Here is a 17,539-nt window from a genome sequence, read left to right as displayed (position 1 = left end):
TACACCCACCCCCAAGGCCTGCCAGGCCCATTCAGTAGAAACTATTGAAGAAATAAACCAATTGTTTGAGAAGTTTAATAACAGCACTATCATTCTTGTTCTCTGGGCTGTGACTGTCCACATGTGGCAATGGTTATTGCTGTCAAAAGAGAAGGATTTGTGTACTGATGAATTTTTAAACTCATGAATTGATGAATTTTAAACTGATTTTTTAAACTCATGAATTGATGAATTTTAAACTGATTTTATGATAAATGATAAAATCATTTTCATGATTTTAAACTCATGAAACTGATGAATTTTTAAACTGAAAGACAAAAATGTATATCTGATCCACATCTTTAAAGAAAGAAATAAAGAAAGAAAATTGATAATGGAACATTGCTAGATGGCTAACTCACAGTGGCTTGGTATTTCAGGTTGGAATTGTACAGTATGGAGAAAATGTAACCCATGAGTTCAACCTCAATAAATACTCTTCAACTGAAGAGGTACTTGTTGCAGCAAATAAAATAATCCAGAGAGGTGGCCGCCAGACTATGACAGCCCTTGGAATAGACACAGCCAGGTATGTGGACTAAAAAATAAATCAAAGTAAAAGACTGCAAAAATAACTACTCACAATCAAGCCCTTTGAAGTGTTGATTGAATATTTACCTTGGCAAGATTTAAAGCCATCTTTTTAAAAACTAGATCCCATTGATTAGCTAATAGGTTTAGGACCAAGTTTTTCTATGATATAGTCTCCCCACCCTTCATATTTTTCCTCTTATTCCGAAGGTTGAATGACGGAAAAATTCAGTCACAAAAATTGCTATAGTCTGCTGCGTCATGTTCTTGGGTACTAAGACATAATATTAGTGAATATCTTTTCCCTTTGTTCTTTGTTTACAGTTTCTAGGAATCTCATTTTTTTAAAAAAGGATTAATATTCATCCACTTCTACTCAATAGTATTTATGTCCTAGTATGTCCATAATTTTACAGTACCTGGTTTAGGGCTATTGAACTCTCAAGTAACAGTTTTTAAGAAGTCAAATTCAATATTGCTGTATTTGAAAACATTTTCAGTGCAAAGATTAAAAGGAGTTGTAAGAACTTCATCATTCATGCACGCTTTCTTCCTTTCTCCAAATCTCCTCTACTTTACGTCCCTTTCTTCCTCCTACACGTCCGTGGAGAGCACATGTCCACTCTGGTTGAACTTCATTCTATGAGAAGCTACAGAACTCTCCTTCAATTACAATGTAAAACATTATTTTCTATATTTTTGCCAACTGCCTTCAACTCTTTCATCTCTTGCTATTTTTCTTCCTGATTTGCCTTTAAAGCTAGTAAGGTTCTGAACAAAAACTAAACAATACCAAAATCACAGGAACTCTAATAAAGTTTGACTAATATTAAGGATCCTTCTGTTAAGTGTCTTCAACTTTTGGACTCTCATCTGGTTTTAAAGAGCTAATTAGCCACGCTCTCATTTCACCTGCCTGCTAAGATCAGTATTTTAAGGGGGTTAAAATAGTTAATATGGATATTCTAAAGAATGGGTTGGATATTCAAAAATTTAAAATTTTACATGCAGCATTGGACTTGTAAGTGTTAGAGAAGCATGTGGTTCTACTTACATGGGGCTCAAGAGAAAATAACCACAAACAGATGGGGTAATTTTACATTTACCTGCCTGTAGGATCACCAGTTTGCATGCACGAAGAGTGCACATGTTGAGGTGTACTGAATGCACCCTCTTAAATAATTGACTAAATGTGACTGCACATTCAAAGTAAATCAAAGTGTTCTTTAAAAGCTCTGAGCCTGTAGGGAGCTGTGTATTTTCCAAAGGCAACCACTTAAGAGTGAATATTCATCTTTGAAAACTAACTGAAGAATTTTGCTTCTGCATAAATACACTCTAAATACCATGACCCTATATGGTTTTTGCCTACATGTTTCACAAAGGTTCTAGCTGTAGGACACATAGTTTATTGAGTTTTGTATATAAATAAAACTCCATAATGGTATTACTAAGTATCCTTCTTGTATATTAGTTTTTCACATTGAAGCATATTTTTAATTGTTCTTTTGGCAGGGCCAGTTACAAACAGTATTTTTAATTTGTTAGAATGCTTTACTTCTATTTTCATTGGGTGTTAGTATTTGGGGGTAAATGGCAATTTGCTGAAGACATTTGAAACAGAGAGAGTGTACTCAGGAGTTCTGCCAGTGGCTACTCTTACGTTATATAAAACCAACCCTTGTTTAGATCTACCAGGTTTTCTTTAAGTGATCCTCTAAGGAGTTAGGATTGTAAAAAGGATCAAATCTTATATGATATCCATATCTGGATTTCCTTTAAAGACTGGACTTTAACATCTGTTTTCACCTTTGTTTGTACATATAAAGAAGTCAGAAAATCTATCTGTATAGTGTAGAGGGCAGAGATATGTAGTTCCCTAATGGCCAACTTTTTTTTTAAATAGCTTCTTTATTTTAAAAATTATAACAAAAATTTAAAAATGTAAAAAATAGTACAACAAGATCCTATGTACTCACCAAACAAATCAGCAATTGTTAACATCTTCTCATATTTACATTCAACCCTTTCAAAGGAAAATAACCAGAGATAAAATCCCTTTGCCCACATCACCAAGATCTTTTAGCCTGCTCACAGATTACCTACTATTGTGTGTCTACAGTAAAACTAATGTATATTGTGCAAACCGTTTGGAAGGTTAGTTTAAGAGAAGTGTCTTTTGGGCATATCAAAAACTGCAGCTGTTTGTCCTCATGACCAAGGAAAAATATTGAAAGGGATAATTTAGCATAATGATTGCTGCATTTTATACCAAGATCTGAAAAATATTATATGAAATCTTTTCATTGTTTCATTCCTAAGTAAAATATACTTGACTCCAGAAAGGAATGTGAGTGAGTAAAAGAAAATAGAGGAAAAATATGCCCGTGTGTGTGTGTGTGTGTGTGTGTGTGTGTGTGTGTGTGTGTAGAAGCACAAAACAACAAAAATTGTTAATTTCCCTTCTCTTCCATCTCTTTCCATAAATGCTTTTTGAATTAAATAAAAAATTCCTTTTTTGCAGTTAGGTTATAGCATTTTCACTTTCTTTTTGTTCCACTTTCTTCCACCCCACACCCAGCAACCACAAACAGATGGGGTAATTTTACATTTACCTGCCTAAAACCTAGTTCAGACCACAACTTTCATAGGTACTCCATCCATTTTTGTGCCCCACAGCCCTCCTCTATCAGCCACAGCCATCAGCAGTCTTTCATTGCTATGTCCAATTTTCCTCCATATCTAAGAACACTCTCAAGCCTTCACAGCCATACAAAATTCTGTTTTCTCCCATCTCCTCAACTCAGCACAGAGGACTTCCATATTGTTCTATAAACATCAAAGTAGATGTGGTGGAAGTGAAGACAAAGCAAAAGCTTCTGCCAAAAGCAGAAGAAAAGATGAGTGTTTATGGAAAAGAGTGGCTGAGCAAGTATTTAAGATCTGAACTTCTCCAGATCTGATGTGTAGTCCAGTCACACCTTCCCTGAGAAGTTTCCAAAGAATGAAATACTGCTGCCCTTTGTATATGGGATATGTGATGATTAGTAAAATGGTGACCTCTTTATCATCTGGGAGAAATCTAAAACTATTACAAATAACAATCATCATGCCTCCCAGCTTGAATAATGGTTGTGAATGTTGATATTGGAGGGACAGCACTGTTCTAACTAGAGTTGTCAGTGTTTTTCTTTCATTTACCATTTGCCTAACTTTGGGATGGTGTTTTATTTGCTTCTCTTTCCTCTGTGTTCACTTCAGGAAGGAGGCTTTCACTGAAGCTCGGGGTGCCAGAAGGGGAGTTAAAAAAGTCATGGTAATTGTGACCGATGGGGAGTCCCATGACAACCATCAACTAAATAAGGTCATCCAAGACTGTGAGGATGAAAACATTCAGCGGTTTTCCATAGCTGTAAGTATATGGCTAGAGATGGCTTTCAAACTCTGGTGTGAAGATAAGAGGTGTGTACATATGATTATTTTATGAAAGTTACACAAACAAGGTTGTAAAGGAGAATCTTCTCCATTTGAAGGTAAACTCTGTGGGGGCAGGATTGGGTCTTGCTCCCTTTGTGTCCTAGGGAAGGAAGGACAAGAGTAAGAAAGAGACAGAAATAGGAAAGGAAAAAGAAGTGCAGAAAAGGAGGAGAAAAGGACCCTCGTCAGGGGAAAGAATGCTGGAAGGATGGAGGGAGGAATGGAGGAAAGGCAGAAAAGAGGGAGGAAGGAAAGGAGAAAGTGGAAGGGAGGAAGAAAAAGGAAGGGAGGAAAAAAAGGAGGAAACTGAGAATGTGAAAATAAATACATTGCCTGCAGAATAATCCAAGATGGTGGAGGTATAGGAGACTTTAGTTTCATCTGGTCCCAAGAATTCAGCTATATAGCTATTAAATCATTCTGAACACAAACGAACTCAACCAGATATCTAAGAAAAGAATAGCTGCAGCTCTACAAATAGAAAAGTGACCACTTTCTAGAGGAAATACAAGATGAAAAAACTAACCTCAAAAAAGAGAACAAGAGGCAGTACTGACTACCAGGTACTTAATCAGTATGGATATAAGTAAGATGTCAAGAACTAGAGTTCAGAATAATGACTAAAAAGATATTAGCTGAGCTTGAAAAAAAGCAAGCAAGACCCTAGAGAATCCCTTTCTGGAGAAATAAAAGAACTATAATCAACTCAGAATCAAAAAGTTTATTAATGAGATGTGATCAAAAATGGAGGCTCTAACTGCTAGGATAAATGAGCTGAAGAGAGAATTAGTGATATAGAAGACAAAATGATGGAGAATAAAAAAGCTGAGAAAAAGAGAGATAAACAATTACTGTATCACAAGGGGAGAATCTGAGAGATAAGTGATATCGTAAAATGAAATGACACGTGAATAATTGGGATCCCAGAAGAAGAGGAAAGAGAGTGGGGAGTGGTGGCGACAGAACGTATATTTACGCAAATTATAGCAGAAAATTTCCCTAATCTGGGGAAGGAAACAAGCATTCAAGTCCAAGAGGTATAGAGAACCCCATTTAAAATCAATAAAAATAGGTCAACACCATGATATATAATAGTGAAACTTGTAAATCTCAGAGACAGAGAGAAAATCCTGAAAGCAGCTCAGGGACAAAAATGTCATAACCAACAAAGGTAGAAACATTTTGTTGGTAGCAGACCTATCCACAAAGACCTGGCACACCAGAGAGGACTGGCATGGTTATTCAAATTGCTAAATGAGAAAAATATGCAGCCAAGAATACTGTATCCAGCTAGGCTGTCATTCAAAATAGGAGAGATAAAAAGCTTCCGGGACAAACAGAAAATAAAGGGATTTGTGGTCACTAAACCAACCCTGGAAGAGATATTAAAGGGGATCCTTTAAGCGAAGAGAGAGCCCAAAAGTAATAAACAGAAAGGAGACAGCGACAATCTACAGAAACAGAGACAATCTACAGAAACAAGGACTTTACAGATAATACAATGGCACTAAATTCATATCTTTCAATAGTTACTCTGAAAGTAAATAAGCTAAATGCCCCAATCAAAAGACACAGAGTATCTGATTGGATAAAAAAAACAAGACCTATCTATATGCTGTCTGTAAGAGACCCATTTTAGACCCAAAGACATCTCCAGACTGAAAGTGAGGGAATGGAAAACGATTTAGCATGCTAATGGACATTAAAAGAAAGCTGGGGTGGTAATCTTTATATCAGACAAATTAGATTTTAAACCAAAGACTGTAATAAAAGATGAGGAAGGACACTATATCATAATTAAAGTGCCTATGCAACAAGAAGATCTAACAATTGTAAATACTTAGGCCCCTAACATGGGAGCAGCCAACTATATAAACCAATTAATAAGAAAATTAAAGAAGCACATCAATAATAATACAATAATAGTAGGGGACTTTAACACCCCACTCACTGCAATGGACAGATCATCTCAGCAGAAAAGGAAACAAGGGCTTTGAATGACACACCAGACCAGATGGACTTTACTGATGTATTCTGAGCTTTCCATCCTAAAGCAACAGAATAGACATTCCTTTTGAATGCACATGGAACATTCTCCGGAATAGATCCTATACTGAGTCATAAATCAGGTCTCAACTGGTACCAAAAGATTGGGATCATTCTCTGCATATTCTCAGACCACAATGCTCTGAAACTAGAACTCAATCACAGAGGAAATTTGGAAAGAACTCAAATACAAGGAGGTTAGAGAGCACCCTACTAAAGAATGAATGGGTCAACCGGGAAATTAAAGAAGAATTTTTAAAAAATGGAAACAAAGGAAAACGAAAACACAACTGTTCAAAACCTTTGGGTTGCAGCAAAGGCAGTCCTATGAGGGAAGAGTATAGCAATGCAAGCCTTTCTCAAGAAACAAGAAAGGTCTTGAATATATAACCTAACCTTATACCTAAGGGAGCTAGAAAAAGAACAGCAAATGAAGCTTAAAACAAGGAAGAGAAGAGACTTAATAAAGATTAGAGCAGAAGTCAATGAAATAGAAACCAAAAGAACAGCAGAACAGATCACATCAACAAAATTAGGAGCTGGTTCTTTAAAAGAATTAATAAGATTGATAAACCTCTGGCCAGGCTTATCAAAAAGAAAAAAGAAAGGACCCAAATAAATAAAAGCATGAATGAAAGAGAAGAGATCACAACCAACACTGAAGAAATACAAAAAATCATAAGAACATATTATGAGCAATTATATGCCAACAAATTAGGCAATCTGGAAGAAATAGATGCATTCCTAGAGATATAAACTACTAAAACTGAAACAGGAAGAAAGAGAAAACCTGAACAGACCCATAACCAGGAAGAAAGTTAAAGCAGTAATCAAAAATCTCCCATAAACAAGAGCCCAGGGCCGGATGGCTTCCCAGGGGAATTCTACCAAACATTTAAAGAATTAATACCTGTTCTGAAGCTGTTTCAAAAAATAGAAATGGAGGGGAAACTTCCAAACTCTTTCTATGAGATCAGGATTACCTTTATCCCCAAACCAGACAAAGACCCCATTAAAAAGGAGAATTACAGACCAATATCCCTGATGGACATAGATGCCAAAACTTTCACCTGGATACTAGCCAATAGGGTTCAACAGTACATTAAAAGGATTATACACCATGACCAAGTGGGATTTATTCCTTGGTTACAAGGGTGGTTCAACATCTGCAAATCAATCAACATGATACACTACATTATAAAAGGACAAGAACCATATGATCTTCTCAATAGATGCAGAAAAAGCATTTGACAAAGTATATATCCTTTCTTGATTAAAACTTTTCACAGTGTAGGGATAGTGGGAACATGCCTCAGTATCATAAAAACATATACTAAAAACCCACAACAAATGTCATTCTCAGTGGGGAAAAACTGAGAGCTTTTCCCTAACGTAAAAAACATGGCAGGGATGTCCACTATTACCACTGTTGTTCAACATTGTACTAGAAATCCTAGCCCCAGCAATCAGACAACAAAAAGAAATAAAAGTCATCCAAATCTGCAAAGAAGTCAGACTCTCACTCTTCGTAGATGACATCATACTCTATGTGGAAAACTCAAAGGACTCTACCCCAAAACTCTAGAACTCATACAGGAATTCAGCAAAGTGGCAGGATGTAAAATCAATGCATAGAAATCAGTTGCATTTTTATACACTAACAATGAGACAGAAGAAAGAGAAATTAAGGAGTTGATCCCTTTTACAATTGCATCGAAAAACATAAGATACCTAGGAATAAATCTAACCAAAGAGACAAAGGACCTTACTCAGAAAACTACAGAATACTCATGAAAGAAATTGAAGAAGACACAAAGAAATGGAAAAACATTCCATTCCATTCTCATGGATTGGAATAATAAATACTGTTAAAATATCTATGCTACCCAGAGGAATCTACACACTCAGTGCAATCCCTATCAAAATGCCATTGACATTTTTCACAGAGCTGGAACAAATAATCCTAAAACTTGTATGGAACCAGAAAAGACTCCAAATAGCCAGAGGAATGTCAAAAAGAAAACCAAAGCTGGTGGCATCACAAAGCCGAACTTTCCATTTCCTCCCTACTTCATAGTCCCTAACTGTGCAGCCAAAGTGAAGGAGCCAGCAGCTCTAAAATGTTTTCTATAATTTCGTTTAAGCTGGACAAGAAGGGGAAAAGGATCAGAAAACAAATTTCATTTAATTCCAAGGAAAAGCTTAGCCTGCAATTGATAATGTAGAAGATATTACATACAAAGTACTGTAGCTCTTTGTGAGCAACTCTGTATCAATATAAAAACAATCTATTATTATTAATATTAGTGTCTCAAAAATGCAAAAAAAAAAGAGGCGATAGAGTGCTTTTTACCTCTTAATAGTGATTTTTTTTTCCTAAATCAACTTCTAATAGTTCCATGAACTGAGATGACTCAATTTCATGTTGCCACCCCATGAAGAGGGACATTTAGAAAAAGAGAAGTAAGAATTCCACCTTTCAAATGGAAATATGGAAAATAATTTAAATTATCATGCATATAGCACTCTGTAACCTGGAATAGTTTTTGGTTTTTTTTCTGTGTCCTAGATACATTTCTTTGTCCTTCATGGCACCCCAAAGAGAGCAGGGAAACTTTCCTTTTCCCATTTTATGAATGAGGAAACCAAGGGACATTAGGTTTCATGGCTATAGGCTACATGACCAAGACTCTAGAAGCCCTTTGACTTACCATATGTACCACTGCCCTGGGCTGTTCTTCCCCAGCCCCCAATCTCTCTTTCTTGCCACCACAGATATCTGGAAGGTGCAGGACTGTCTTAACTGTTTTTACTCACTTCTGCAGACTTCCAAAGAGCACCGCAGTCTTCTCCAGCCCTTGTACCTGAGCAATAAGACCTAGCATAAGACACTAAGCCTGCCCCATAGCGTTATAACCTTAAACAACAACAGACCCATGGAGATTTTCTAAAATGAGAAGAAGGTGGGGAGAGTAGAGAAGAGTATATTTTGGAGCTAGAAAGAACTTTGCTCACTTTCTGCCTTTGTGACAGTGGATAAGTCACTTAATACTCTAAGCTTCAGCTTCTTCATCTGTAAAGATAAAGGGTAAGTATTGTTTTTCTCTCTCTCAGATAAAGAATCAGTGAGATAATGGCTGAAAACATCTAGCACAATGGCAGGCTATGTAACCAATAAATATTATTTTTCTTAAGGATCTTCAACTAGAGGAGTTTACAACCATGAAATAATAAAATCATGGTGCTAGAGATAAATTGTGTTGCCCCCCCTTGCACAGAAACCTTCAGAGATTCCCCCATGGACTCCCAAACCTTATCTCAGCTTCACTAACAACTGTGTACAACCTTCCTTTCACTCTCAGTTCCATAGCATGTGCCCTCAGCCTAGGAGGAGAGAGTCTTCTTAATATAAATTGATCTTTTAAATAGTCCAGGAAGCAAAAATTTCAGAACTATAAGAGTTTAACCTAAGTTGTTTTTCAACAAAATCTTTTGTATTTACTGTAACAATCAGCTATTACACATAATGGTTTTCCAGCATTTCATCAGAGAGGTTTCCTCCTTTCCTTTCAAAAGTATGATCAGTGAAAGACATCCTGCCCCACTGTAGGAAGGGAAGAAGAAGAGTGATTCATCCCTGATAAACTCCCAGAACACAAAATTGATTGACTGACTCCCAGGGACAAGGTGACTGTATTTATTTTATAACCAAGATGACTTGCTTATAAATAAGGCAACTTCTGATTACAACAATATTTTTTTTCTTTTCAATTTTTTTATTTAAATTCTAGTTAGGTAATGTACAACGCAATATTGGTTTTAGGAGTAGAATTCAGTGATTTATCACTTACATATAACAACCAGTGTTCATCCCAAAGTGCCCTCCTTAATCCCCATTACCCATTAACCCATCCCCCTCCCACCTCTCTCCATCACCCTCCATTTGTTCTTTATCTTTAAAAGTCTCTTGTGATTTGTTTTCCCCTTTTCCCCCTTCCCATATGTTCATCTGTTTTGTTTCTAAAATTCCACATATGAGTGAAATCATATAGTATTTTTCTTTCCCTATCTGACTTATTTCACTTAGCATAATACACTCTAGCCCCATCCATGTTATTGCAAATGGCAAGATTTCATTTTCTTTTTTTTTTTTAAGATTTTATTTATTTATTTGACAGACAGAGATCACAAGCAGGCAGAGAGGCAGGCAGAGAGAGAGGGGGAAGCAGGGCAAAACAGTAGCAACTGAGGACCACCAAGGGTGTGATTTCAGGTGAAATCAAGACCTCAGGCTGATCTGGAAGGGAAGCTCCAAGTTGAGTCAAGGGCAAAACAGTAGCAACTGAGGACCACCAAGGGTGTGATTTCAGGTGAAATCAAGACCTCAGGCTGATCTGGAAGGGAAGCTCCAAGTTGAGTCAAGGGACCGGTCTTTCACTGCCTGGATTCAGACATTGCTTATGGAGAGGAGGGAGAAAATTTCCAGACACTTCTGGTTCTTTGAGCCTCTGGGGCAAAGCAACTCTAGCAGTCCAAGGGCAGCCAGTCGTTTGAAGAGACTGTCAGGTGGAGTTGTTAGAAGCAAAATGAAAGAAAGGGTGAGGTAACTGGCAGTTAAAAAGTCTCTAAAGAATAAACTTACAAAATTGAGATATATGTTAAGTAGGTAGAGAAAGAGAGAGAGAAGATATAAAGCACTGATTTCTGATTTCCCAAGGGGCTAAAATTTTTCTGCTATTCCTGGTGTCCAGGTAATCCAATTGTTCATAGAAGGGTTTATAGGATATGTAAAATGTGTTCCAAATGTCAAATATTATGGCACAAAACAGCCTGTTTGCCTCTTTTCATGTGACCTTCTCCCCGTGTATCAGTGTGATACTCTCTTTCTCCTGAACAGTTAAATCTTAGGACTAGAATTCGATGGAACTCAATAAATGGAGCAAAGTGCATTCATTAGTACAAAGGAGTAGGACTGTTGGGCAGTGTTATGTGCAACCACATTAGAGATTCATGGCCATAACTTTAAAGTGAGACCAGTCTACAAGTTGTGTGATTTCTGTGTTGAAACATTTAGTGTCACAGAAGCATGCAAAGAAAAGGAGATATTTGGACTTAACCAGAGTTGGAAGTTAGCCAAGTGAATTAATGGAGGGGAAAAAGGTTAAAGGAGTTAAAGTCTGCAAGTAAATGATTATGGTGATGGACCATGGAATCTAGGCTAAGTTAAAAAAAAAAAAAAGTAGGATTCTGAATTAATTAGAAGTCTTGATGTGGTGAAAGAATTGATGAATTAGATATACTATGTAAATGAGTTTAAGTTAATGGCCAGACAGAAGAACACTTGAAATTGAGATGGAGGTACTGCAGTATTTAGTACTTAGTATTTAGTACACCCGGAGGTACTGCAGATGGAGGTAGCAGCATTTAGTAGAAACTAGCAGGTTGAGGTGACAGAGAATGCAAGGGCTTTAGGGAGGTGTGTTTTGGTAGAGAGGAGGTTGAGTGATAGAAAAAGCCCTGGGATAAGGAATTCTCATCTTAGACTAGACCCTTCTCTGCCCCTTCACCATGAAGAGTATTCTAAACCTAAATTCCTCATTTATAAAATATGGTACTAATTTCTGTTACTATAATCTGAATAAATTAGGAAAAAAGGTTTTTAAAAGCATTAAAAATATAAGATACTACTCTTATTTAAGTATGGTGGCCTTAATTGCTCCAAGATGTCTAATGTACTCGAGAAGGTAGCTCAAAGATAATAAAAAAATATTTTAAATTGGAAGGTTCTCTTATTGGTTTCTGAAAACGCCAGAGTATACTTCTGGCTTTCAAGAAGACACAGTAGTGGAAATGTATCTGTTAATCAAACATGTAATTAAGCCTGAAGATTTCTGACAACAGTGACATCTGCAAAGGAGGCTGGAAAGTGGATGTCGATCCCCTTGACACTTGGAAATAGGATCAGACTTGGAAATAGGATGAGTTTGAAGCAAGCATGAGGCAACTTTATCAATGGACAAACTACACAATTGCCTAGGAAAGAAGGCAGCCTTGTCTCAAATAGCTTCCCCAGCCCAAGAAATGTAGTGCCCAGAATTTCTTCATTAAGACATTCCTTTGGGTGTAGAATCCTCTGAATCTTGAATTTTGGGGAGAGAAAATTAAACAAAAAGTTATCTTCGGTCACAATTCTTGATGTAGATTAGTCTATTGGTTCACATCAACATTTAAAGAAAGGTATTAAAAACAAATAAGAAAAATGGGCATCTCTAGGGGAGAGGAGAGGAATATGGAGCAAGAGAAATCAAATCTGAGGACACCTTACCCTCTGTATCATTTTACTCTAAGGTGGCTTTGCAGTTAGCTGCCCACATTATCCGGTCTATGCAAAAGACAGAGTGAAAGGAGGGAGGAAAAAGAAAGGGAAGACAGAGAACATGAAACGGGATGGTGGTGAGAAGGGATGGCATGAGAGAAATGAAACTACATCTGAGCTAGATAAAGCCTGAAGTACATATGTGCCCTCCCCAGATACATGCCCCACTTATTACTCATCCAGACTCATCTTGTTTCACTTCCCCTCACAGCCTGGTCCAGGCTTACTGACTTCCTTTTGGTTCTCAGGACATCCCTGCTTTTTGCTCATCTCATCTTCCGGACATACAGATTCCCCTTGTGTGGACCCCATCCTCCCACTCAGCCTCCATCCAGGATAGGTTTCCACCCTCCTTGCACCTTTCAGTCTTAACTTGAATATCACTTCTAAGAGGCTTTCCCTGAGCCTCTCCTGAAGTAGGACCTTAGGTTCTCCTTGCTAAGCAGCTTTTCCAGTACAGCCCTCTCCACAGTTGAACATGCATTGGAATGATCATGGGTTGAAACTCTATCTCTGTCTCTGTCTAGTTTAGAAGCTCCATGAAGGCAGAGAGCAGGTCAGTGTATAGCACCTTCTACACCCACCCCCAAGGCCTGCCAGGCCCATTCAGTAGAAACTATTGAAGAAATAAACCAATTGTTTGAGAAGTTTAATAACAGCACTATCATTCTTGTTCTCTGGGCTGTGACTGTCCACATGTGGCAATGGTTATTGCTGTCAAAAGAGAAGGATTTGTGTACTGATGAATTTTTAAACTCATGAATTGATGAATTTTAAACTGATTTTTTAAACTCATGAATTGATGAATTTTAAACTGATTTTATGATAAATGATAAAATCATTTTCATGATTTTAAACTCATGAAACTGATGAATTTTTAAACTGAAAGACAAAAATGTATATCTGATCCACATCTTTAAAGAAAGAAATAAAGAAAGAAAATTGATAATGGAACATTGCTAGATGGCTAACTCACAGTGGCTTGGTATTTCAGGTTGGAATTGTACAGTATGGAGAAAATGTAACCCATGAGTTCAACCTCAATAAATACTCTTCAACTGAAGAGGTACTTGTTGCAGCAAATAAAATAATCCAGAGAGGTGGCCGCCAGACTATGACAGCCCTTGGAATAGACACAGCCAGGTATGTGGACTAAAAAATAAATCAAAGTAAAAGACTGCAAAAATAACTACTCACAATCAAGCCCTTTGAAGTGTTGATTGAATATTTACCTTGGCAAGATTTAAAGCCATCTTTTTAAAAACTAGATCCCATTGATTAGCTAATAGGTTTAGGACCAAGTTTTTCTATGATATAGTCTCCCCACCCTTCATATTTTTCCTCTTATTCCGAAGGTTGAATGACGGAAAAATTCAGTCACAAAAATTGCTATAGTCTGCTGCGTCATGTTCTTGGGTACTAAGACATAATATTAGTGAATATCTTTTCCCTTTGTTCTTTGTTTACAGTTTCTAGGAATCTCATTTTTTTAAAAAAGGATTAATATTCATCCACTTCTACTCAATAGTATTTATGTCCTAGTATGTCCATAATTTTACAGTACCTGGTTTAGGGCTATTGAACTCTCAAGTAACAGTTTTTAAGAAGTCAAATTCAATATTGCTGTATTTGAAAACATTTTCAGTGCAAAGATTAAAAGGAGTTGTAAGAACTTCATCATTCATGCACGCTTTCTTCCTTTCTCCAAATCTCCTCTACTTTACGTCCCTTTCTTCCTCCTACACGTCCGTGGAGAGCACATGTCCACTCTGGTTGAACTTCATTCTATGAGAAGCTACAGAACTCTCCTTCAATTACAATGTAAAACATTATTTTCTATATTTTTGCCAACTGCCTTCAACTCTTTCATCTCTTGCTATTTTTCTTCCTGATTTGCCTTTAAAGCTAGTAAGGTTCTGAACAAAAACTAAACAATACCAAAATCACAGGAACTCTAATAAAGTTTGACTAATATTAAGGATCCTTCTGTTAAGTGTCTTCAACTTTTGGACTCTCATCTGGTTTTAAAGAGCTAATTAGCCACGCTCTCATTTCACCTGCCTGCTAAGATCAGTATTTTAAGGGGGTTAAAATAGTTAATATGGATATTCTAAAGAATGGGTTGGATATTCAAAAATTTAAAATTTTACATGCAGCATTGGACTTGTAAGTGTTAGAGAAGCATGTGGTTCTACTTACATGGGGCTCAAGAGAAAATAACCACAAACAGATGGGGTAATTTTACATTTACCTGCCTGTAGGATCACCAGTTTGCATGCACGAAGAGTGCACATGTTGAGGTGTACTGAATGCACCCTCTTAAATAATTGACTAAATGTGACTGCACATTCAAAGTAAATCAAAGTGTTCTTTAAAAGCTCTGAGCCTGTAGGGAGCTGTGTATTTTCCAAAGGCAACCACTTAAGAGTGAATATTCATCTTTGAAAACTAACTGAAGAATTTTGCTTCTGCATAAATACACTCTAAATACCATGACCCTATATGGTTTTTGCCTACATGTTTCACAAAGGTTCTAGCTGTAGGACACATAGTTTATTGAGTTTTGTATATAAATAAAACTCCATAATGGTATTACTAAGTATCCTTCTTGTATATTAGTTTTTCACATTGAAGCATATTTTTAATTGTTCTTTTGGCAGGGCCAGTTACAAACAGTATTTTTAATTTGTTAGAATGCTTTACTTCTATTTTCATTGGGTGTTAGTATTTGGGGGTAAATGGCAATTTGCTGAAGACATTTGAAACAGAGAGAGTGTACTCAGGAGTTCTGCCAGTGGCTACTCTTACGTTATATAAAACCAACCCTTGTTTAGATCTACCAGGTTTTCTTTAAGTGATCCTCTAAGGAGTTAGGATTGTAAAAAGGATCAAATCTTATATGATATCCATATCTGGATTTCCTTTAAAGACTGGACTTTAACATCTGTTTTCACCTTTGTTTGTACATATAAAGAAGTCAGAAAATCTATCTGTATAGTGTAGAGGGCAGAGATATGTAGTTCCCTAATGGCCAACTTTTTTTTTAAATAGCTTCTTTATTTTAAAAATTATAACAAAAATTTAAAAATGTAAAAAATAGTACAACAAGATCCTATGTACTCACCAAACAAATCAGCAATTGTTAACATCTTCTCATATTTACATTCAACCCTTTCAAAGGAAAATAACCAGAGATAAAATCCCTTTGCCCACATCACCAAGATCTTTTAGCCTGCTCACAGATTACCTACTATTGTGTGTCTACAGTAAAACTAATGTATATTGTGCAAACCGTTTGGAAGGTTAGTTTAAGAGAAGTGTCTTTTGGGCATATCAAAAACTGCAGCTGTTTGTCCTCATGACCAAGGAAAAATATTGAAAGGGATAATTTAGCATAATGATTGCTGCATTTTATACCAAGATCTGAAAAATATTATATGAAATCTTTTCATTGTTTCATTCCTAAGTAAAATATACTTGACTCCAGAAAGGAATGTGAGTGAGTAAAAGAAAATAGAGGAAAAATATGCCCGTGTGTGTGTGTGTGTGTGTGTGTGTGTGTGTGTGTGTGTGTAGAAGCACAAAACAACAAAAATTGTTAATTTCCCTTCTCTTCCATCTCTTTCCATAAATGCTTTTTGAATTAAATAAAAAATTCCTTTTTTGCAGTTAGGTTATAGCATTTTCACTTTCTTTTTGTTCCACTTTCTTCCACCCCACACCCAGCAACCACAAACAGATGGGGTAATTTTACATTTACCTGCCTAAAACCTAGTTCAGACCACAACTTTCATAGGTACTCCATCCATTTTTGTGCCCCACAGCCCTCCTCTATCAGCGACAGCCATCAGCAGTCTTTCATTGCTATGTCCAATTTTCCTCCATATCTAAGAACACTCTCAAGCCTTCACAGCCATACAAAATTCTGTTTTCTCCCATCTCCTCAACTCAGCACAGAGGACTTCCATATTGTTCTATAAACATCAAAGTAGATGTGGTGGAAGTGAAGACAAAGCAAAAGCTTCTGCCAAAAGCAGAAGAAAAGATGAGTGTTTATGGAAAAGAGTGGCTGAGCAAGTATTTAAGATCTGAACTTCTCCAGATCTGATGTGTAGTCCAGTCACACCTTCCCTGAGAAGTTTCCAAAGAATGAAATACTGCTGCCCTTTGTATATGGGATATGTGATGATTAGTAAAATGGTGACCTCTTTATCATCTGGGAGAAATCTAAAACTATTACAAATAACAATCATCATGCCTCCCAGCTTGAATAATGGTTGTGAATGTTGATATTGGAGGGACAGCACTGTTCTAACTAGAGTTGTCAGTGTTTTTCTTTCATTTACCATTTGCCTAACTTTGGGATGGTGTTTTATTTGCTTCTCTTTCCTCTGTGTTCACTTCAGGAAGGAGGCTTTCACTGAAGCTCGGGGTGCCAGAAGGGGAGTTAAAAAAGTCATGGTAATTGTGACCGATGGGGAGTCCCATGACAACCATCAACTAAATAAGGTCATCCAAGACTGTGAGGATGAAAACATTCAGCGGTTTTCCATAGCTGTAAGTATATGGCTAGAGATGGCTTTCAAACTCTGGTGTGAAGATAAGAGGTGTGTACATATGATTATTTTATGAAAGTTACACAAACAAGGTTGTAAAGGAGAATCTTCTCCATTTGAAGGTAAACTCTGTGGGGGCAGGATTGGGTCTTGCTCCCTTTGTGTCCTAGGGAAGGAAGGACAAGAGTAAGAAAGAGACAGAAATAGGAAAGGAAAAAGAAGTGCAGAAAAGGAGGAGAAAAGGACCCTCGTCAGGGGAAAGAATGCTGGAAGGATGGAGGGAGGAATGGAGGAAAGGCAGAAAAGAGGGAGGAAGGAAAGGAGAAAGTGGAAGGGAGGAAGAAAAAGGAAGGGAGGAAAAAAAGGAGGAAACTGAGAATGTGAAAATAAATACATTGCCTGCAGAATAATCCAAGATGGTGGAGGTATAGGAGACTTTAGTTTCATCTGGTCCCAAGAATTCAGCTATATAGCTATTAAATCATTCTGAACACAAACGAACTCAACCAGATAT

At 36.9% G+C, this 17,539-nt stretch overlaps 1 protein-coding gene across 1 annotated transcript in view; it reads left to right on the top strand.

The window, feature by feature from the left end:
* Window positions 1–17,539, top strand: part of LOC111140770 (integrin subunit alpha 1) — a 169,391-nt gene that overhangs the window by 85,728 nt on the left and 66,124 nt on the right. The window contains exons 8-9 of the mRNA XM_022492960.1: window positions 420–568; window positions 3,832–3,982. Coding sequence (XP_022348668.1) covers window positions 420–568; window positions 3,832–3,982 — 300 coding nt within the window. The remainder of the gene's footprint in view (window positions 1–419; window positions 569–3,831; window positions 3,983–17,539) is intronic.

The sequence above is a fragment of the Enhydra lutris genome, unplaced genomic scaffold (assembly GCF_002288905.1).
Source record: "Enhydra lutris kenyoni isolate GAN:26980312 unplaced genomic scaffold, ASM228890v2 scaffoldscaffold5, whole genome shotgun sequence".
In the NCBI taxonomy this organism is placed as follows: Eukaryota; Metazoa; Chordata; class Mammalia; order Carnivora; family Mustelidae; genus Enhydra; species Enhydra lutris.
Note: the sequence above shows the minus strand (reverse complement) of the source record. Positions and strands in the feature narration are given on the sequence as shown.